At 36.1% G+C, this 24,459-nt stretch overlaps 1 protein-coding gene across 1 annotated transcript; it reads right to left on the minus strand.

Annotated features, from left to right (window-relative positions):
* Positions 1-90: 90 nt before the first annotated feature.
* On the minus strand, positions 91-20,553 carry LOC100374919 (JNK1/MAPK8-associated membrane protein-like). Its single transcript, XM_006815727.3, has 8 exons — positions 20,399-20,553; positions 20,015-20,133; positions 14,595-14,752; positions 12,235-12,314; positions 4,586-4,706; positions 3,823-3,992; positions 1,892-1,968; positions 91-1,414 (listed from the first exon to the last, which is right to left on the minus strand). The coding sequence occupies exons 1-8, from the start codon at positions 20,439-20,441 to the stop codon at positions 1,205-1,207; spliced, it is 978 nt and encodes a 325-aa protein (XP_006815790.1). The 5' UTR covers positions 20,442-20,553; the 3' UTR covers positions 91-1,204.
* Positions 20,554-24,459: the final 3,906 nt, after the last annotated feature.

Raw genomic sequence — 24,459 nt, forward strand, 5'->3', positions numbered from 1 at the left:
AAAAGTAGATAACATTAAATCTTTGGCACTTTGCTGTGCAATGTGACAAATTTTTATGCAAAGAAAATCACAGATGAAACTTAATATATATATAATAAAGGTGAACACGTACAGTTGTACTTTTAATGAAACAAAAATGTCACTTTAATAATGTACATAAATTAAATAATAGCACGAGTATCAAACTATATAATATGAGCAGAATGGATTACTGTTACAGTAGTATTTGTTACACATAGCTCAAATCACAGTTGTGGAGGGACTGTGCTCAAATCTATTTGCCATAATTAATGAGCATGGAGAATGTGAACATTTTCACCACTAGTGTTTGCTGTTGGTGTGTCTATAAAGACAAAGTCACAGAATTTGATAAACCAACTTGTGTATAGGATTAAAATGGTTTCTTGTAATAATTAACTCAGAAAAGGCTTTATGTTGTCTTACTGAAGGCATGATACATTCCCAATACAAGTAAACTTGACAACAATTCTGAGTTGTGCCGAAATGAAAATACTAAATCTTGTTTCACTCATTATAGTCAGTTCATAAAATTCTAATTATATAACACGGATATTATACATTTTACCCCAATGCTTTTATTTAAACATCTACACACTGCCAGTCATGCCTTGAATATTTAAAGTGACCCTGTATGTCGTCGGATCTGCAGAGGGGAGAACTTGCACAAAAACATATGTTTTTGATGGTGGCCAGTTTTTAGAGATATACTCATTTATAAACAATTATCAAAATTATGTGTTGTGATTAGTCATAAGTTTAGTGTTGATAAAAATACTATTGCTACAATTCTGAGCAATGTTTATGTTTAGAACTGCATATAGCATGTAGTGAAAATGATGAAGACCAACTGGAGAACAAAGCGACAGTAGAATTTACACTCCCAGAGTTCTCACAAAAGACGGTTTTCATTATAACTGTTCACACAAGTTTCCCAAACATATTTCTTTTGGTACTGTGTACTCCTGCTAGGTGAACAGTCTAGAATCACAACCACATATTATCTAGCAGGAGGTTTCTATGCATGGCACCAATCCTGCTCTTATTAAGATCATACTTCAAATATGTACTTTCAAAACAGATTCATCTTTGTTCCTACTTTGCAATATTTACTGTCATACAATGACAATATATTCACACTATTCAGAGCAGCATTGCAGAGACACAAATATTGATAATGTACATTTTAAATTGAGTAAGTTTGTATCTTGGTTGGGTCTGTGAACTTGACTGTGATAAGATAGAAGACTGCTGGCACAGGTACTAAAGCTAATAACGATGCATGTAATACTAAATCCTCTAGTTGAGTTATTGCTATTATTCCATATGCATGGATCAGCCAGTGTCCAAGCAAAATAACAATGTTCTGAGGTTTTTTCACAAGGTCTTTGAAACTCTGTAATAATATTAAAAAAAAAGAAAGAACTACTTGGTTAATAAGTCAATGCTGTTTTCACCAAACAAAATCAAAGTAAAATATATTTTATATATATATATAGTTATGCAGCATACAGTCAATCATTATTAACACTCAATCCCAAAAAACAAGAAATGGTTATAAATAAAAAACAAAAAAATTCAGAAGAACAGGGAAGAAATCAAAATCGCACTGTTAGCTCAGTTTTTTATTAATTACCATAATATGTAAATGTAGAAATGCATCATACCATTGCATGGTAAACAAGAGTGGGTGACATTATATACACCACAATTATACATCTGAAGTTACTCAGACCATTTGTGATCACGCAGTATTTGTTGTTTTCAAAATAATGAGCAAAACAAGGCAGAGATTCCTCAAGTTTACAGTCTGTTTATTCCTCTCAATTGTTTGTATATGCGAAGACACACATGCCACAAGCGCTGTACTTACCTCGATTTCTTTTTTAGCAAAATGTAGAGCACTTGTCAACAATGAAGCAATAACAATAATATATGGAAATGAATAATCTGGAAAACACAGAATTAATGAATATTATTAAAGGTAGAATAAAGGACAAATTGTTAAATCAAAAATATTTGTAGATAAGAATATCAATTTCAACATTTTTACTCAGCACAGGTAATGCACATTTCAGTATGCACATTTCAAATGCGGCATGTTGATTGGTCACATTTTTATAAATAAATCACTTATTCAAGTCACTCATAGGTCCTAACAAAATCTCTATGGGTGCCATCACCAACCAATGAAAGTCTGTCGAACCAGAGACTTCAGTGTACATTGTTTGATGCATTGAGTTGGAATATGGTTGACGAATGTGTCAAGATATCATGTCATTTCAAAAGAGTTTGCGTTATTTTCTCAAAACCTTGCAAACGCGTGACTACAAGTTCTTGTTTCTGTCCACAGTAACCCAAGCCAATGAGTCATTCAGCATATTTAGTATCGTGTTTGTTTCTGTTCAACTTGAACAGTCATCGGGAGATATAAAGGAGAACATTTGTTAGGAATCACCATTTTAGAGTGTTCATATCTGCTGCGATTGTGTCAAATTATAATGTAATAGTTTATCAGTTTTCTTTGATGCAATTTCTGACCACACACCAAATCCATTGATTTCCTGACATTCGTTTGTGTATGAGAAAACATCCCATCACTGATACAGGTGCCAGTGAATAATATTTTACATTGTTTGACTCAAACAGAGTTTGACTTAAAAGTGTATTATCTGTTTTACCAACACAACAATATTAATTGCACATTGATTTACTACAACTATACAAAAATATACCGAGTAACATCAAAAGTGAACAGAAAACACCTAAAAGATTCAGTTGCACGTTGACAAATATGGGTATGTAATTTATTAATTATTTAAGTAGGTGACATCATGTCTTACATGATTGGGTGTTTTTCAAAGGGTAAAGGTTGAGATATGCAAATTTATATGAGTAACAAAGTGGATAAAACAGACAGAGACAGTTGGAGTAAACTTTAAAGTATTTTAAATTTGTTTAAATCAAAGAGCTAATAAGTGTTTTTTTTGCAGTGCAAAAAGATTACATCTTATTTATTATGTTTTACCAGATGTTGTATATTATGCTAAAAATATGTGTTCCAAGTTTCATTTCATTTTCTGTATTTTATGAGATTTAAGCATAAAAGCTAAAATTTGCTGGGGATATTATGAAGACATAGTCATGTTTTTATTTGGCAGAACTGTATACCTCATGAGGACTGAAAATACGAAAGACGTCAAGGAAATTTTTATTCAAGATCAAAATCAAGTTGGCATGCAAATTAAATCTTTTATGTCTTGTCATCATTACAAATTGGTGAACGTATACCTGAGAAACCAGTAGGACATACTAGAACAAAACAAACCATGTCCAGTTTCTGGTTGCTCAACAAAACTGAAATTAGTCAGCTATCGATCCATTCAGAAAAACAAAATGACCTGCGTTGTATTATATTCAATGTATGTATGAATGAAATTTGTCTGTCATTTTGCTATCTTGAATTTGAGTGTCAAAAACGAATATGTGTGCATATCATGTTTGAAAGTGATTGCATGGTCAAAGCACATCAGAGAAATGGCTCCTGAATAGCTTTTATTAAAAGAAAATGGCTGTCAGATGGCCATTATGTTATGTCTGCTAGATATAGTAGAACTAATTATGTCAAGTGCTGGTCTAAACTAAAACATATGAAAGAAAATAAATACTCAATTGGTCTACATATTGATATGAAAACCCAGCAACGATGCATTGTGAATCCCTTTCTACTTGTCACTATAGACAGTCGATAACACACGTACCTCACCATCTAGCACCCCAGCCCCTGCCCCACCATGTACTTACAGATTAGTCCAGCACCTACAGCCTGTGTAACAGTTAATATAGGTAGGAAATACAGAGCTGCGTATATTGACGGTTTACCAAAACCAGTGCACAGCTTTGTTGCTAACAGAGGCCTCACAAACATCAGACATACCAAGTCAAATGCGTAGTAGATGAATACTATTGTGTACCTGTAAAACATAAGAATATATATTGTAACTATTTTTTTTACTCAACCATACATTAGATTAAATCAGATTATTGCAATCGTTTTTTGCTTAGTATTAAATATTTTTATAATTTATTGATTGTACTACCTGTACATCATAACAATTTACTAGTAACATCATTTGTTGCAACCAATGAAAATGAAGAAAAATAAGGGGAAGTCCAGATATTCCATGTTTGGGACAATATGACACGGCTGTATGTGTGGCTACTTTCCTATCATAATGTTACTTTATTACCATCATTATCTTTCAGCATAATAATTTAAGGTTATCGTGGCTAGTTTTTCCTATAACAAATAATGATCAAAATATTGAGAGTAATATCAAGCTGGATAAAAACTAAAAAAAGTCAAAACGTAATGGAAATTTATGTTGAAAATGAATTTTACCTGACAGTGAAGGTAATAGTCACAGGACAGCTATATACAGTGCTAAATTCAGTTTTGGTTTTGTAGCATTCATTATGTAAACCATATGCAATATATCTATAAGACTACAGTCACTGTAAAAGTTAAACACAATCACAGTGTATTCAATACTGTATGTATACTTACAATGGATAGACTGCTTCATGGGTACAGTGTAGTGTTGTAGTATAACCAGGTTTGGGATTAAATAACATGGTGTACCAATCACTGAGACCAGTCACTGTACAAGAACGAATTTGAAATGAACCTGAAAAATATTATATAAAGATATAGACAATTTTATTTGTAAGAGCCGAGGTACATTTATTTAGGAATTAAATTCAGTCACAATTCAAAGATTTGTAAAAACTATAAAATTGATATGGTTTATTTAAGCATTAACTCTGCACTGGACACAGGTATACCACAAGGTATGAAACAATTCATGACATACATGCATAAGTCATCGGTGAGCGAATATATGAAGTATTTTGCAATACTGTGTGATATATCTGCCTTAAGATTATTTTCCTGTAGTTTTTAGCAATGGAAACAACACAAAGACACTCATATTGAAAAATCAAAGAAAGCTTAGAAAGAACTCCCATGTGCTGAGAGTATTGGAGACACATTAAATATAATTCGAAATTACTTAGCTGAAAACTAATTACAAATGTATGCAAATCAGAAAATAAATATGACCAGATTTGAGTGTAAAACTAATGAGGTCTGCGCAATGTAACAGAAAATCTATGTCTCCAAGTTTAATTGAAATGTGATTAGAACCAAAAAATTATGAATTATTATGCTTATTAGGGAATTAATATGAACAGATTTTTACCCCAAACTAATTAGGTTTGTACATTGTCCTAGAGCATCTTTATACTAAGTTTCATTGAAATGGAATAATTAGTACCGTGAAAACTCCAAAATTTCGACCCCTCTAAAAATTCGATTGCCTATTTATTTGCCGGGTTTCGGTGTTTCATTTACCTCCAAATTTTCGATTCCACTAAAAATTGCCGACTCATTCTTATTCGAAAATTGCGACCAGTTTTAGTTTTCCCACAAACGAAAAAAAAAAACGATGTGAGCGTTCAAACGGGACCTTCCTCGAAGGCATGAATCCGGGTTTCTGATTGACTGAGAGATTTTTATTTTATTGGTAACGAAAATATATTCTAAATAAACGAAGTTTGAAATAAAAATGAACACAAAAATCTCGGCATGCTGCGTTTCTGAATTGTTGATTATTACTGTACTCAGTAGTGATTATAATAATGTACACAAAATAAATTTGTTGAATGGTTATGAAATACAAATAAAAGTCAACTTAGTTTCATCGTAAGCGAATGATTCCGGTCTCGTATAAACGTTTGATGCTGTAGGATATCCGCCATGTTCTCTTAGGTCAAATAGGTCAAATCGCAAATCAAAATTCGACCGTCCGAAAATGCACCTTAATTTTGACTCTAAAAACACGTCACATATCTAACACCAATTATTTAAAACCGGTCGAAATTTTGGAGTTTTTACGGTACTTTAGATATCAGTGTGAAAGCTTAAAATTGGTTAATTATGCAAATTAGGTAATTAATATGTACAGATTTTAACCTGCAATTATTCAGGTCTGTCTATTGTCCTACAGCATCCATGTACATTCATTGATATGTGATGTATAGTACCTGAGATATCAGTGTGAAAGTTGGTTAATTATGCAAATTAGGTGATTAATATGCACAAATATTTATCGGAAACTAATTGGGTCTGCATAATTCTAGATTCATTGAAATGTGATGATTAGTACTTTAGATATCAGTAGAAAAGCTGAAAATTAATTATGCAAATTAGGTAATTAATATGCACAATTATTTACCCTAAAACTAATCAGGTCTCTGCATAGTCCTAAAGGATCTATGTACCAAGTTTCATTGAAATGCGATGATTAGTACTTGAGATACCCGTGGAAAAGCTGAAAATTAACTAATTATGCAAATTAGGTGATTAATATGCACAAATATTTATCGAAAACAATCAATCTCTGCATAGTCCTTGAGTATGTAAGTACCAAGTTTCATTGAAATGTAATGCTAACTACTTATATCAAATGCTGAAAATTAATTAATTATGCAAATTAGGTAATTAATATGTACTGATATTACCATAAAAACTATCAGGTCTGTGCAGTGTCCTATGACATCTATGTACCAAGTTTCATTGAAATGTGATGATTAGTACTTGAGATATCAGTGGAAAAAACGAAAATTGACTAATCATTATGCAAATTAGGTAATTAGTGTCCACGGATTATTACCAAAAACTAATCAAAACCTAGCATTAGTTCAGAGCATCTATGTACCAAGTTTCATCAAAATCCAATGAGTGGTTGTTTAGATATCAGTGGAACAGTCATGGAACCACTAAAAAATAGCTAATTATCATGCAAATTAGGTAATTAATATGCACGGATTTTTACCAAAAATTAATCAAATCTGCGCATATGTTCAGAGCATCTATGTACCAAGTTTCATCAAAATCCAATGAGTGGTTCTTTAGATATCAGTGGAACAGTCATAGAACAGCTAAAAATTGGCTAATTATCATGCAAATTAGGTAATTAACGAGCATGGATTTTTACCAAAACCTAATCAAATCTGCGCATTGGCCCAGAGCATCTATGCACCAAGTTTCATCAAAAACCGATGTATGGTTCTTGAGATAGCAGTGGAACAGTCGGACACACATACACACACACACACATACACACATACACACATACACACATACACACATACACACATACACACATACACACACACATACAGACACACTAACTGCAAAGACTCCCATTTTGTGCTTCGCACATGGGAGTCAAAAATAAACAAGCCATGCATGGCAGGGTTCCTGTTAGTTATCAAATTTAAGATATAAAGCATTTAACAGATATGGCCCTAGAAGCCCAATCATTAAAACAAAATGGTCGCCAGTCAGCCATTTTGAATCCAATCTGAAAAATAAAATGACGTGCATCAGGAACCCGTAATGTCTAATGTATGTACCAAGTTTGAACGAAATCCATCCATAAATGCCAGAAATGCTTGATATTTGATGATTTTTTAGCACAAAAATGACCACCATTCGGTCATTTTGAATAGGATCGTCAAACCAATATATCTGTATATCTATGACATGATGTATAATGAATATTTAAAATTTGAACATAATCAGTCAAAATAAGTCAGAGATATGGGTCTAGAAGCCCGCCAGTCGGCCATTTTGAATGTTTTCTGAAAAACAAAATTATTTGCATCATGGTTCCATAATGTCTAATGTATATATCAAGTTTGAACAAAATCCATCTGTAAACAGCCGAGAAATGCTTGACTTTTATGATTTTTTAGCATGAAAATGGCCGCCATTCGGCCATCTTGAATCAGATCGTAAAACAATATGATGTGCATCAAGGTCCTACAATGTGTAACCTATATATACCAATTTTGAACAAAATCCATCTGTAAACAGCCGAAAAATGCTTGATTTTGATGATTTTTAGCACAAAAATGACCGCCATTCGGCCATCTTGAATCAGATCGTGAAACAAATTGACGTGCATATGTATAATATCATGTATGATGTATGTGTGAAGTTTGATTGTGATTGGTCCAGGCATTTCTAAGATACAGGTCCACGCACGCACAGACACAAGGAGGTCAAAACATAAGTCCCCGTTTTCGGACTGCGTCTGAACGGGGACTAATAAACTGCAATCTGGTTAGGTTAGGAGTAAAATATAATATAACATAAATAGAAATTATGTTTCTTTACAAATTTTATTTCCTAGCAGACAATATAATAAACCTATTTAAAAAAATATCAGCTGCTATACAGCACCATACACACAACTACAGTGTATAGAGGCAGAACATTTGTTGTCGCTGTAATGCTCACTCAAATAAACCAGCGCAGAAGGCCGTCGATTATGCTACTTTCACTATTTTGGTAAGTGGCTGGATATGGTAAGGATGTAGTAGAAGTTTTTCAGAAGTAAAATGCTTACTGTATTCATGACAGGACTGGTTACATTGTTTTGTCAAAATTCACCCCTGAAGACATCTAAAAATCAAGTTTTATTGGCAAGTGAGTCTGAAAATGTTCGTGTCACAGGAAACGGAACACTTACCGATATAAGAACTTATCACAACAGAGATAAACAGCAGAAAACACAACATTGACTCTAATTTGCATAAGAACCAACAAAAACATTACACATGCATGCATACTGTAAGTTCACAATGCATTGACTAGCGAAGATGCATATGAAGAGAAAAAAAGGACCTGTGAGATAAAAATGTAATACAAAGGAGCAAAGATAGGATCGAGTACCATGCACGAAAGCAAAGGTTGCATTACTAAGCAGTGAGTCAGACAGTGAGCTTAATGCGACTGAGGATACCACACCAAAAAAACTCTCCACTGAGTTTGTTGTTGTTATCGCATTCTCCTGATTGGAGCCAGGAAATTGAAACTGGTAGTGTCAAGGGGTCCTTGAGATTTGTGGATCTTCACATGCTTAATACGGAAGTGTTGAAGCGAACGCTCTGTTTTCGGTGTGGGAGCAGTAAGATACAGATAGGCGAATCGTCGAGGCACAGATGGGGGTCTCATTCAGAATGCAGCCCCACACCAACCGACTGTTTTCTATTTTCCTCAAAACAAGAAAACCACTTTCAAATTAATACAAAATCAGTATTGTCAGGGCAGTTATTGAAACTCGCATTACAGTCTGTTTTGAAACCAGAAATTGAGTAGTACATCAATACAAAAATAAAGCTCATATGTTGTCCAATATTGCATGGCAATGAACCCTCATTTAAAGTGCCTGTGCAATGCCCACCCACACGCTTCCCATTTTAGATCTGTGCCCCACTGAAATGGGCAATTTTTTTGCTGAAAATGATTACTCGTATCCAAGTAAATTTGAGATATTTCCCGTGCTGTAGCCACGCCCACCTATCCTGAAACGGTCGACTGTTTCCAGATTTCCGATTCTCGCCGAAAGTGCGCCACCAAATGCAAAAATCTGAAAGGAAGCCATACCCCTGGGCCGTACTTTTTTATCACTGTGTCATTCAACGTACAACTGTACTTTTAAACGATATACATTTTTTAATCGGCGTTTCTTTTGTCTATTTTATTTTATTTTTGAGAGAGCGAATTTTAAGAAGTTGTTTTCGCAACAAACTTTTATGATGGTTAAACGTTGTGTTGTGGGCGGTTGCAGTAATGCGTATAGTTATAGTGTAAGTATTTACACGTTTCGAATCGATCCGAAGGTGCGAAATTGGTGGACGAAAGCCGTGAAAATAACGAGAAAAGGTTGGGGTGGACTTCCTCCTAACAGCGTCATATGCAGTGTCCACTTCACCTCAGATTCTTTTTTTGTTGTTGAAAAACTGTCCTTGTACATGACAAAACAACTAGGTTTTAACGAGAAACGCCGAAAATACAAAGCGTTTTCGAAAAAATAGATTCCGGACCAGCCCATGATCACTGAGACGGATTTCAGAAGGGAGAGAGACGTCGAGTATTTGTTTCAAATGATTTGATTTTTTTTGCGATCCTGATTATCACTTTATAGAGACCACCCGTGTTATGTAAAACGTAGCAGTAATTTTGATAATGACGCGAAAACGAAGCGTCGGACAAACAGGAAATTACGCAGCCCTCAGGATGTTTTCATTTTCACAGGCTAAAACTATCTGAATTGTTCGGTTATTGGTGTTGAATGTCGAATTCACACCTTTGTTGCCTTTACTTGCAGCTTGATCGGCGTAAAAATTTACGAAATAAGAATCCGGGCTTGAGCTGTCAATGTATTTCTTTAATATGATGCCATAATCACGAAAATCACGCTAAATCCACTCTGAATTTGTCTGTATGTGAGTCGCTCTCAATTATTTTTGTTATCCAATTAAACGCTGCCATTCACGCACTTGTCCCCCTCATGACCCGACGCGTTCAACCATTACAATGCGGCAGTCATTTATGTAGTAACTGTGTTTTGTCGTTTTTTTTTTAATTATTTCTCTTTTTTATAAATCAATAGTGTCTAGTAACCTGCTAAATAATAAGACCATTCAGCCGTCAAATTTGATTTTGACGACCACGGTGACTAGCTACACCAGGCCGGACATATTTCGCATCTGACTCAACCCCATGCAACAAACTTGATAATATGTGTTCATTATGGTCCATTCTTCCTCGACGAACAAATACATAAGTGGCAATTTAGTCAAAGACGAGAAAACAGCACAAGAAATTTGCCTTATTTACACGTATCGGCAATGCAAGCTGCCCAGCGACTTCCCCTCTGACGTCACAAGGGGAATTTCTGTATGCAAACGAGAAGCTAATAAGGAGCCTCCTTTTAAAATACACAAAAAAAAGTTTCCGTAGACTGAGTTTAAAACACATTTTTTCACTTAAAAAAAATTATTTATGCTTAGAAACATAAAAATTAATAATATTTATGTATCAATAGATAATTGTAGGCGTGAAAATAGCAGCCCTTTCACAGGCACTTTAACTGACTGCATCTCCGCATGCAACTCGAATCTAGTATCACTTTCAATGTTAACGTGTTCTCTAGTGATGGTAGATTCGGCAACCATAGTAAATAAATTGCGAAAAGCCTCGACGATGTTTACACCACCACAACGACTAAATGTCGACAATGTTACAAATTTGAAGACATGTGTATAGAATGATGTTCATTCCATTATTAAAATTGAACAGACCTACTCGCGTATAAGGCAATATTGGCGCATCCAAGCCTACGAATGCAACAACGAATGTTCTTTCTTTATTCCGAATATCCTGAGTGGAGTTTCAACCAAATATTGTTACTAGTATTTTGGATAACACTTGCAGCACACTTAAGTAAGCAAACATAGATTATGTAATCATATTTGTACAACGTAACTGTGTTGTTCTACGAGGCCTGAAAATAGTTCAATTTGATTAATAATTGTTGACCATTGGAATAACTAACAAAACTGATAACGAGCAGAAATTATAGCTTTATATTATCTACAACACAGAACCATGAAATACGGTGTTTACAGGTTTCTCAATGTCAGATATTACCACAACTACTATGGTTTGTTGTCCATTTCGGTCATTTTCAAGCAATTCAATTCTAGCACAAACCCGGTCAATCAGAAGAGTACTCTTAGGTCATTTTTTTAGTGATTTTAGATGTGGTATAAATGAACAATAAGTCTTCAGAATTCTTTTATAAATTTACACATTCTAGAGATTTTACTACAAAAATGTAAAAACAGACACCAAATTCCAGTAAAACATAAACTCAGACCTGTTCAACAAACCAGAAATGTTACAAAAAATAGTTTTGACCTATATTTTTTTAGTGTTTTATTCTGCAGTTTTCGATGAACACAATAGCCCTTTTAATTTCTTCACAATACTGAATCAAAGTCTCAATAATGGATTATTTACTTTACGATCATGTGACTAACTGAGGGATGTGCCTGATAAAACTTTGATTTTTATTTAAGTTAAAGTCTGGGCTTTCATAAAATATTTATTACTCTACTGGGAATGTAATTAATATGTATTTTACTTCAGGAAAAATTCTACTACATCCTGAAGTGGTTAATTTTATGCACAAGACACAGCTATTACAGTTCTTATATTTGCTATGATTGTTTTCCATTTCAGATGCCCAAATGTTGATAAAAAGTCAGTTATTTCAATTTGGGAAAGATAAAACTTACCAATAGGGTCAAGAAGTAACAATGTTGCAATGGCAGCCAGTGAGCACTCCAGCAAAGCAGATATATGTAATATTATTGCTCTGTAATAAATATAGATATAAATATGATTATAGTGATACACACGGAATTTTGTGTAAAATTTCAGTATTAATTACAGTAATTAGGTCAATTGTGTGTGCTGTGTTGAGTCACAAAAGTACAGCCACTATAGTGTGCTGTGTCAGCAGAAATTGAGAAATAAACATTCTGTTCCCCCTGTGGCATAATGGTATGTCTCAGAGAGAAGCATGATTATTGTGAAATACCTTGGAATGTCCAGTGCTGTTGCCCATTAAAATAAATATGACATCATTGACCTGAGGCCCCTATTTTAAATAGTTTATCCCACTACAACATTTGTCATTCCCTTGTTTGTGCTCTATTTATAAACACCCAATCCTCTATTTTCAAAACAACTTCCTTGCATGCCAAAACACCCTATCCTCGGGGGCGGACATCCGGGCATTTTCACCGCCTGCATGCTCCCGCCTGGCAACCCTCACGGTGAAAACAAAGGCCAAAAACTCGCAGAAAACGGTACTTGGGGATGGTTGTTGAGACTCCTCTGAACAGTGTAACAAGATTAGCCCTACGTGTGTAACATATATAAATTTGGTTGTTCAGGATTACTTCAAAGTTGAGTTTGTGTTGTTTTCTCAAATTTTCACCGGCTCGACCGGCGTTCTACAGCAGCATGCACAGAGCCCATAGAAATGCATGGTACAGTGGTGCGCGTCTTAGCAACGTGGAACGTCTGTGACGTGGGTCCGTCCCGAGGATATAAACATTTGCATGGGATGTAAACCTTTGATCAAGAACGTTTTCACTTTTTATCAGAATGCATTTATTTACAAGATATTGTAATAAACACATCAAGTGAATATCAGGTGCTAAGCTGTGCATGTCTGTATGTCTATCATGCTATGTAACAAAGAGTCTGAGTCCAATGAAATGGTTATTATGTAACATGTTATCATATGTTTTCATCATTAGTGTTGGAGAAACATTGATCAATAGTGTACAATATGAATAAACTGACAGCAATACCTGGTTAAAAATTTTTGACTTACAGGGAGGTTATCATTGCACAGCGCTTGTTCGAATTTCATGTAAACAAACAATGTATTTTACATGCAGGGTGTAGCATTACGTCCATTGCCCTTTAATAAAATGTCTGAAAACTGATTATATGTATTGTGCTGTAAGCCCCACATTTTGCGCATGTAAATGCCCGTTGACGAGTATCTGAAACTATCAATGTATTGTGGAAACATTCAGCTTTACCATATTTGAAACAGTTTATATATTGGCTAATTGGAAAACATAAAGCAAAATTTCCAAAAAGACTGTACAGCAGGAGTATCAACCGATGTGACAGTTTACTGTCTGAGTGCATACTTTGAGGTATCTTCGTAATAACCTTATTATTATACATCTTTTCCTTCCAGGGATACATCATGGGAATGCCGAAATCCAAAAAGTTTAGAACAGAATCAGCGAACTTCTTTGACTGGAGTCCGGTGAAACCCTGGTGGCAGCCATGTTTGTTTTATTATTATTATTAGAGGACGATAACGTGCATAATCATTCCATATTTGGAATTTGCATTTCCTAATATGATAAGATGAAAATACACCTTAAATAACGCAAATTACAACATACTGCAACTTATGGTGTTACAGTGATAGATGTATAATAATATAATATATCCAGTTTCCAGCAAAATCAACGGTCTACACAATTTTAACTATCACTACATGCAATTGGTGAATTTGAAATGCCAGATTTTTAAACTATAAATCATGGCAGCTATCAAAGGATGTCTCTATTGGTGCATCTCATCCTTGAATTTCCAGCAGTATAGTGATTAAAACAACAGTGTTTAGTATCTATTATATGTAACATAAAGTAAAAGATCACTTTTTGTTCTTGCCTTAAATCCTGATCATCTCTGTACCATTTAATTAAAATACTTTATTTTCACTTGGAATTAACTTTCGCTTTCAGTGAAAATAAAATCCAACGAATATATCTTTTTTCTTATATTTTACATTCAACTCATCAAAAATCAGTTAAATTAAATGCCATACAAAACACCCAAAAAGCCATTTCAGCAAAAATTAATTGCAGCTACAATAAAGAATTTTACAGTACCTTCTGTATTGAAGACTCTTCCACAATAATTCTGTTTAATACATAGCTTAAATCTTGTCATGCAGTGTGAATTAATTAAACAAAAAATGTAATTTACATGTAATGTATACATTGCATTGAATTCATATCAAACATACTAGTACTTAATGCATATAAAGTTTACTCACCTCTTTTTCTGCTTTGCAAAATATTCAATAAAGAACCAGTTTAACACAAGTGCCAATAATGCCATAAACCCCAGGTACAGCCAGTCATAAAATGTAGGACTGTCTGTGCATGGAGTACATATGGATGATCCATTAGTAGTTTCACCCCATGGGCAAGGCTGTAAGAAAAAAATTCAATCAATTTGAGACAAAGTTTTTATAGAATTTAATTCAATTCAGTTTCATCTTCACTGTAAGTCTTGATGTTTATTTTGAAGTGTGGAAGCTACTACAAGTGATTATTTCCACAGAAAGAGCATGATTAATATATAGGCAATACCATTCAATTATGATTGGTCATGAAGCAAGGCCATGCCAATTAAAATGTTACTTACTCAAATTAAAATATTAATACTTATTAATCCTCTTTTGTCCGATGGCAATTACCCCATATCTACCAAGTCTGTCATACTTGCAACAGGTTGTATGACCAAGATTTTTACCAGCATTTGCCCGACAGAGTACGACGGATTTGGGCCGCCGAAAAAAATATTCATGCAAGCCCAACAGGCTTGGGCCAAACAGTTAGTACTGGAGTATCAGACTTGGGCTACTAATATTTTTATTTCTGGCATTGTATCCCTGAATTGCAGGTACTTCAGAGTTCTCACCTGCGGGGACTTACACCTGTGATACTTTAAATATATATAGTGTGTAGTATTAACTGTCTTCTCTAATCTAATCTGTAAAATATAAATATGTGAACATGGTCAATCACATGTCTGCAAATGACCATGTAGGATCTTACTCCCCCCACCCCCACCCCTGGGGACCAGCTAACTAAAATTCTTATATTATTGTCATTTTCTCCCTTTCTTCTGGGTCTTTTTTCCTCTACCACTACCACGACCACATCCCCTTCCCCGTGGCCTTCCCCTTGAGGTAATAGCTTGTTCTTTTGAATTAATAGTGGATCTTTCTGTGCTAGTATTGGCTTGTCCGCTTGAGGTACTAGCTTGTTCCTGTTGATTTGCAGTAGATACTTCTGTGACAGTAGTAGTGGCTTGCCCCCTTGGATTAGCACCAGCTTGCCTCCTTGTAGCAACAACTGTGGTCTGTGTTCTTGGTAGAGAGGTTGATTGATCAGCATTCCATCGTCTGACTGCCTCAGCTATGTCAACTCTAACAGTTTGGGTCTCTGCTGTCTTACCCTTACCACCACAGGTAGCTTCTACATGGTATGGCAAGAAACATGGTTTACAGAGGTGAATACTACACTCCCTACACTTGAATACTGTGGTGATGTAACAATTACTGGGAGTCTTTATGTTCAGTTTTATATCTGCAGCTCACACCTCTGCCTGTCCCACGAATCAAGTTGTGGTTTTTGTATGTGGTAAGGGGTGGTTCTGCATTACTCAGTCTCTGCTTTCTGGATGTAAAACCACCAACCAATGCTGTGCCTACCTCAACTTGGAAAGATTTGTGAGCTTTCTTTTCATTGATCAATTCACCATATATTACGTGGGCATTGGTTAATGCTGTGTCTAGCAGGTAAAAGAATACATATTTACACCACTTATGGCACTGACGCTGGGAACTGTAGTAAGATCTTAACTGGTTGGTCCTATCTACACCACCCATGTATAGGTTGTAGTCTGCTATCATTGCTGGGGCAGGTAGTGAGAATGCAACCTTCCGTCCTTGTTCATTTCTGATGTACCTTACCACTCTGGTGTCATCTTCAGTTCCGAATCCCTCTCTGCAGTTTGTGATCAAGGAAAGTAAATTTGAATCACGCCATACAACAGCGACCATCTCACCTTTTTGCCTAGAAGCAAACTGACCTCTCTGCAAGGTAGTTATTTGATCACTTTCTGGATTTCTTCGTGGGTTGGTTCTAAGGGCATCAGGAAACCCTATCCTGTCTTGTCTGACACTCCCCACTACATGAGTATAGTGATGTGCAAGCAGATGTTCTGCTATGTTTATACTAGTGTAGAAACTATCAGTATATAATGTATGGTAGAGTTTTCTAATGGGTTGAATCAAATCAACACAAATGGCAAGTGTCTTGGATTCATTGCGCTGGTCATGGTCATGGCTTCCAGTCATGAATACCATGTGATACATGTACTGAGTTACTGAATCAGCGAGAGCATATACCTTGAAACCTTTGGCTTTGGGTTTTCCCTGGATGAAGACTGTGGGGATCCCATTATACCGTCCCTTGTATGCAATAATAGATTCATCAATTGCCACATGCTGGTGTAGATTGTAACAGTCCCTTGAACGTTGCATTATTACATCCAATACAGGGGCTACTTTGTACATGGGTTGGGCTCTGCGTTGTCTTGTTCTCTCAGTGACATCCGGGATGTTGGCAGGGTCAGTAGCTGCATCATTGCAATGAAAATATTGCAACAACTTTTGGAATCGGTTTCTGCTCATTATATTGGCAATGAAGTCATTACGCAGTGCTCTATTCTGCGACCAAAAGTCAGCAATTTCAGTGTTAGGATCAGTGCCCATGAGTACCATGATTCCAAGCAGGGCTTTCATCTCCTCCTCATTGGTCACTGACCAATTCACATCAACTCCCTTCCTGAGTTGTACATATCTGGCATAGCTATTTGTCTCTTCAACCAGTTTAGATACCAATGATGGTGGAAATATTTCATAAAATGTGCTGAGTGGTGAAGCACTATCCCCTAAAAAAACAGCAGCCCCAGGGAGGTCCCCTGTGAACTCCTCAACATCAAGTCTCGTCAATCGGCGAGTCCACCCATCAGGATCTGCTGGCTCACAGGTGTCAATCTCACTTACTTTTGGTTCCTCATACCTCCTGTCTTCCCATATACTCTCTATTCTGGTAAAATTTGGCATATTTCTAGCACGACGACATGCTCTAGTATTAGGTCTTTCCCTTTCATCTTCCTCAGTTGAGGGGAAAATTTCTGCATCTGACCCTGATGTAGTACCCAAGTCACTGGAACCACTTGAGTGTGGCATGTACTCCTCATCACTGGTACTATCATCACTGTCTGACATGGCCTCTTGACGGGATCTTTTCTGACCCCTTGTGACAGTTTCAGCATGACTATTGCTTGCACTATCCCCATGCCCCTCGTCTTCCTCAACATCCATTGGTTCTGAGGATTGGGGATGTTCATCATTACCCTTGTCACCTGAAAAACTCTGACTTTCCCGCTCACCTTCTCTAACAGTATGAGTCTCTACCTGGTGCTCTGTCTCACCATCCTCATTACATGCCTGATCAGTGTCTTGAGGGTTTGCAGGAGACTGTTGTCCTTCCTCATCAAAATGTATGTGACTGCCCGGCCCTGATGTTGATATTGCTCCAGACCTTGTCCTTCTTTGACCTGTAATGATAGCACTTTCTTCCTCAGTAATTCGCAATGAATTTAGTTCTCTTAGTGACATAATAAATAGTAGGGATGGGAACCATGCAGCATGCAACCCTGTAATAGAAATACAGGGAATATATAAGCCACTACACTGTATAACATGTATATATACGAACACATGCATAAAAACTAGATAAAATGATGCTATATACACTCAATACAGTGATATGATGCCAGTTCTGCTAAAAATAAACACTACAAAGTGTGGAATGTACAGTGATGAACAGCCAGTTCTGCTAGTCATGTCTAAGCTTCCTTAGGGATTGGTCAGTTACTTCAGCCTGGTTGTACTGAGTTACTGAATCAGCGAGAGCATATACCTTGAAACCTTTGGCTTTGGGTTTTCCCTGGATGAAGACTGTGGGGATCCCATTATACCGTCCATTGTATGCAAATTCAAATCCTCTTTTCCTATCTTATAAGGGCATTTATTGAGTGAGTACTTCACAGCTTTGCTTTTATTTACTATCTTTAGCAGCATAGATTTCCCTCCTTCCTGCAGCCTTTTCTGTAGTCATTTTTTGGCTTTATGCTTCCCCTCCCCTCCTAAGGTCTATTAAATGCAAACACTAAAATTGATGTCAAAATTATGGCAAACCATGATATTTTCAATGCACATATAATACATTTTGTAATCATGCCAGAGCCAATGTTTCTTTGGTTTTTTTTTTGTGTTTTTTTTTTTTTTTTTTTTGGGGGGGGGGGGTCAGCATGTTTTAAAATATAATGTTGGGGGGGTCACCCACTTTTTTTTATTTGATAGGGGGTGGGTCAACTGAGATTTACAGCTGGCAACATGGAATCTGCCGACCCCCCCTAGGCTGAAGTAACTGACCAATCCCTTATTATGTAAGGTGGTAGATACAAATTGCTTTTTTGCGGTCCAAATCTGTTCCTCTTGTACTTACTTATTTGATCCATGGCCCAAGCCTGTCCTGATCTGCTGAAAACTGTAATATTTATGGCAGGAAAAAACTGCTATATTTCGCAACGTACTGCAAAGCTAGCTATGCCAGTTATGTACTATGTTTATTTCCCTTCACTGACAGCCAAGTTTGACCACAGTCAGCAGCTGTCATCACCCTCCAGGGGCATCATGTTACAACTGTACAGTGCCTGCAAGGTCATCAGACTTAGGAGATTATGAGTACAATGATTTGTTGCAACAAAGTCAGACTTGGTAGATATGGGGTATAGTGTTACGGTCAATGGTCAACGACTGGCCTGCAAGTGCATAAGACTTGGGAGAAAGAGGATTAATTAATATTTATTAATAAACACATATATGTATGTTATTGTTGAACATCAAAGATATTGTTTGGATTTCATTCATTAATTGTTCTCTGTATTCAGGACATGAAGACTAGATGGACCACTTTGTTTGGCAAACTATTGACCAACACATAGCATGGCAGTATTTTTGTAATACGTTTATTATTTATTTATTTTGATCGGTATTCATGAAAACGTTTCACACTGTGCAACATTTGCATACAGTGACAGATTCTATTTCCATCACACGCTATAACACTTCTGCATCTGCATCAAAGGAAAATGACGTCAATAACTTTGAACAAGTCAATGTTTGTGATGTTCATTACCCCAAATCAGAAACAAATATGAATGTTTGAACAACAGTGCAGAAATATTTTGAAATGAATGCAAATACAGCTTTTTATGAAGCAGTAAATTCTATTGTTTGGAGCTAGAAATTTAACAATATTCGGTATTAATACCCATATTACAGACCACCAATCTGACATGTAAATAAACTCTCTATAATAAATAATCATATACAGTAATGTGTAAGCAACACACCTCATTATAGCGCCATCTAACGACAAATTCATCTGGGTGAAAAGAAGGGGGCGGGAGGGGATTCACTATATCGTAAAAGACGAATGCCGACACAGCCAAACACAATTGTCGGTCTGAACAAAAAAGTACTCGGGTTGTCCTAATGGAACGAATTCAGATTCAACATAGGTTCATTCCATTCCAACGAATACGTACCCCACACGGTCCAAATACAGTGTCGTTTTCACCACAGTGTTCAAATACAGTGTCGCTTTCAATTCGTCCACAGTATGACCCCGGACAGGATTTAATATTTGGGAAGATTTCTGTTATCACTGTAAAAAAATAATAATAATGATAAAACGTCACCATGCAACGTAAATAATAGAGCAAGTTATACGTGACTCTTGTATCAACGAATCGTAAAATAAACAAAAAAATGTTATTTTTTCATGTAGATTTGCACTGATTCTACCATAGACCCTCCTATGATTCTACGAATTCCTCGGATTTGTTGTCAAATATCTCAAATAATGATGCGACCTCCATGTGATGTTGAGTGTTAGGACCGTGTAAGACTTAATAAAAACGCAAATTTACCTTCGTCATAAGGAAACTGTTCTTGCCGAAGCTGAAATGACATTATGAATATAATAAGTGACTTCCGATTAAGGCACACTAACAGGACATTCAGAAATTCAGCAGGTTTCTTGTAATAGCTTCCCAAGCGGGTAACGATCAGTGGTGGGCTTTCCAATCCACTTCCGGGTTACGATGAACAGCGCCCCCATTCATCACAACAAATAACTGGTTCGTAGGGACTGCCATGGATGGTCGGTAAGAAAACCGAGCGATTCGGACCACAGGGGGCCCAGGAACTATAATCAACTGTAGTACGCAGTCTCTATGAGCGGCGGGGGGGGGGGGGTATCGGCTGGTATCTAGTGTAAGAAATAGACAAGGGATGAAGGCTCCAGCCAGCTCATATTTTTTTAAACTCGAAAAAACAGACGAAAAGAATGAAAAATAAAATCTATAAAAATACCAGGTTGAAGAATATTAGTTGCTCCTTCAAATTTCGCCTAAGCCTTACCTACATTTTACCTATATCTGCAGAATAAATCAAGAAAAATAGACAAATTGACTCCATTTAGGAATTCCTAACGGTTTGCCCGAACGCACGGCACAGTTTGAGGAATTCCTAAATGGAGTCAATTTGTGTATTTTTCTTGATTTATTCTGCAGATATCGGTAAAATGTAGGTAAATCTTTGGCGAAATTCGAAGGAGCAACTAATATTCTTCAACCTGGTTGTTGTAGGAAACCTCATCAGTAGGGTAAAACTAACCTGTCTCACGACGGTCTAATCCCAGCTACTCATCAGTAGGGTAAAACTAACCTGTCTCACGACGGTCTAATCCCAGCTACTCATCAGTAGGGTAAAACTAACCTGTCTCACGACAGTCTAATCCCACCTCACGTTCCGTGTTGGTGGGTGAACAATCGAAGGATTAACGTGATTAATTAGTGATAAGTTCCTGTGTACTAGTTTCATGTTAATTTCTGAGTATAAATATCTGTTGATGAGGTTTAGAGAATAAAATAGCTTAGTTAACTGTATGCACTTTGTCATCACCATTCATTGTGTGCTCCCGCGTGCTTAGCCAATCCTCGAATTTGTGACACTGGTATTTTTTTTAGATTTTATTTTTTTATTTTTTTCGTCTGTTTTTTCGAGTTTAAAAAATGTGAGCTGGCTGGAGCCTTCATCCCTTGTCTATTTCTTACACTAGATACCAGCCGATACCCCCCCCCCCCCGCTCATAGAGACTGCGTACTACAGTTGATTATAGTTCCTGGGCTCCCTGTGTTCGGACAATGATACTGCTATAAATATAAATCTATAAATTTGAGCTTCGAGTCACTTCCTTTTTATTCTCAACAACAACATACTTAGTATATTAAACTCGCTCCAGACGAATATTCGACTTTTGCTGCTTGATGCTTCTGTTTATCTATTGTATACAGTTCATTAGTAATCAGTGAAATAGTAGCTGCATTATATTGTATTTGTGAGTTGCTTTTTAAAAATATACTAAATGTGGTAGAATCATAGGCCAATACGAACAATGTTTTATCACATTTATCGTCACAAACCATGTGATAAAACCAGGTGATATTTTCGACGTCACGGCACATCTCAATATAACTGTATTACACAATTTATCGGCAATTTGATTGGCCCTTGCATACAATTTGAAACTGTGACGTCACCGACTGACAATCTTCTTAAGTGAAGGCCAAACACACATATTCCGTTATTGACTGTTTGAAATACAACTTCGAATGTTTCCACAATATGCCAATAATTTGAGATTTAATGTCGAATTTATAAAAAATTAAAGTTGTTTTGCTAACAAAATCACGATTGATTTGAGAGTACATGGCATTTCATACTTGGATGACATACAATAAGCCATGTAGCTTAATGACAAAACTGTCAATAATCTTGAGCGAAAACCTATTAAACTTCTTGTTTTCATAATTGGTATTATTATACATCTGTCACCGTAACGCCATAAGTTACATCTTGCCGCTATTTTTTGGTATTTTACGGCGTATTTTCATCTTACCATATGCGCGTGAGTGTCCTCTAATAAAAAACATGGCTGTCATCAGAGTTTGACCGGACTCCACACAAAGATGTTCGTTGATTCTGTTCTAAATATTTTTAATTTCGGCATTCCCATGGTGTATCCTAAGAAGGAAATATGTATAATAATAAGGTTATTACGAGGATACCTCGAAGTAAGCACTCAGATAGTACGCTGCGCGTCAGTCGATACTCCTACTGTCTTCGTGCATACTTTGAGGTAACTCGTAATAACCTCATATTAATGTCTCCAAATCATCTTGTCCCTTGGTTCAATTTGTTTAAACGATTTATAATAAAGGTATATAATTGTCTATTGTGCTGATGATGTCAAGTGTTGGGTATAATGAGCAATTCATTGAATGTCATTAGATAGGAAACTTAGTACATGTATCTCTAAAAATGTACTTAAAATTAGGGAGTCCTGTGAGACTGTTTTACGTGACGTTTTTATTTTTTTTTTTTACAAAAGCTGTGCTTGCCATATAAGATCCGCATCGAACACGGCGTGATGCGACAACAATGGCACCGTACAAGTTGAGACGCGAAATTTACCCCACTCAACGCATAGACTATATATAGCTCATGCAATAACTTACTAGTATTAGAATTGATGGGGTCCCATTGAGAAAGTTATATTTATTATTGAAATTATAGAAAACATAAAAAGTGACTACTTATCACGAATGATTTGTTCAATATGTATTATTACCACAAACTAGTTATGAATGGTATAATTTATCAACCAATACCACAACACATTAAAATCATGTGTTTTTTAATCATCCCTAAAAAATGATTCAAAATCATGTTATCAAATTTACCGTCGTTATTACGAGTTTAAGGTCGTTATAATGAATTTATTATTTTTTTTTACGATTTCGAAAGACATTGACTTACTGTCGTTATTGTGAGCATGAAGTCGTTATTTCGAGCTTATTGCAATTTAAAAAAAAAACATCGATTTATAAGAGTTAACAAAGTTTTGAGTTTAATTACTAGCTCAAAGTTGTTATAACGAGTTGGAGGCATCAATTTATTATTTTAATAATGGCACTGATAAACCACCGTTATTACTAGTAAAGAAGGATACGGAATTTATTTATTTTCGCGATGAGTCATGTCGCAAAGTAATCTACAAAGCCGGTCTATAGAGGGACTATATCAAGGTGTCAAAGGTAATTCCGTTATAGATCAACGCCATACGAAAAGACGATGAATATCAAAACAGTTGAGATGCATACTAATGGAGACCCTGTACGTCTTGTCACAGGTGGATGTCCTGAAATCAAAGGTAAAGACGTCCTCGAAAAGATGAAGTTCTTTAAAAACAACCTGGATCACATACGCCGGTTATTAATTCTGGAGCCAAGGGGGCATGTTGATATGTACGGTGCTGTGTTGGTAGAACCCGACCACCCAGAAGCACATATTGCCGCTTTCTTCATACACAGCAGCGGATACGGCACGATGTGTGGCCATGCAACTATTGCTATAGCAAGATATGCTGTTGATCACGGCTTTGTTAGTGATGTCCAGGAACCAGAAACTGCAGTCAATGTCCAATGCCCATGTGGACTGGTGCGAGCTTATGTTGAATACAAGAACGGTAAAACTGGATCATCTCGAATACATACGGTGCCGGCGTTTGTTTTTGCCACAGGTGTGTTTATATGTATATAATTGTGGTGTTTTTATACTATGCTTTTATATTTTATTTCCACGTTTTTTTTTTTAATTGGCCACTACTGTATCAGATGTATTATATTTGACCTCCCACATGACTGATTTCATATCTGTTTATTGACATAAAACACCACAATATATTAAGATTACTGCTCCTTGAACTAAATAAATAAAATCCGAACATTGTCACAATTGTTCGAAGTGCGAAGTAAGTATGAAAATTGAGTACATATGTGGAAAATTGGGTACATATGTGGAAAATTGGGTACATATGCAGAAAATTGGGTACATATGTAGAAGTCCCCCCCCCAAAAAAAAACGC

Source organism: Saccoglossus kowalevskii, chromosome 2 (assembly GCF_978046115.1).
Source record: "Saccoglossus kowalevskii chromosome 2, keSacKowa6.1, whole genome shotgun sequence".
Taxonomy (NCBI): Eukaryota; Metazoa; Hemichordata; class Enteropneusta; family Harrimaniidae; genus Saccoglossus; species Saccoglossus kowalevskii.

Bases quoted from the DNA above. Each gene is read 5' to 3' on its own strand.
- LOC100374919 (XM_006815727.3), bottom strand. From the start codon at position 20,441: ATGTCATTTCAGCTTCGGCAAGAACAGTTTCCTTATGACGAAG. The intron at 20,134-20,398 runs GTAAATTTGCGT...ATTTTTTTACAG, and splicing joins ACAGTTTCCTTATGACGAAG to TGATAACAGAAATCTTCCCA. The intron at 3,993-4,585 runs GTAAGTATACAT...TATGTTTTACAG, and splicing joins CATGAAGCAGTCTATCCATT to GTACACAATAGTATTCATCT.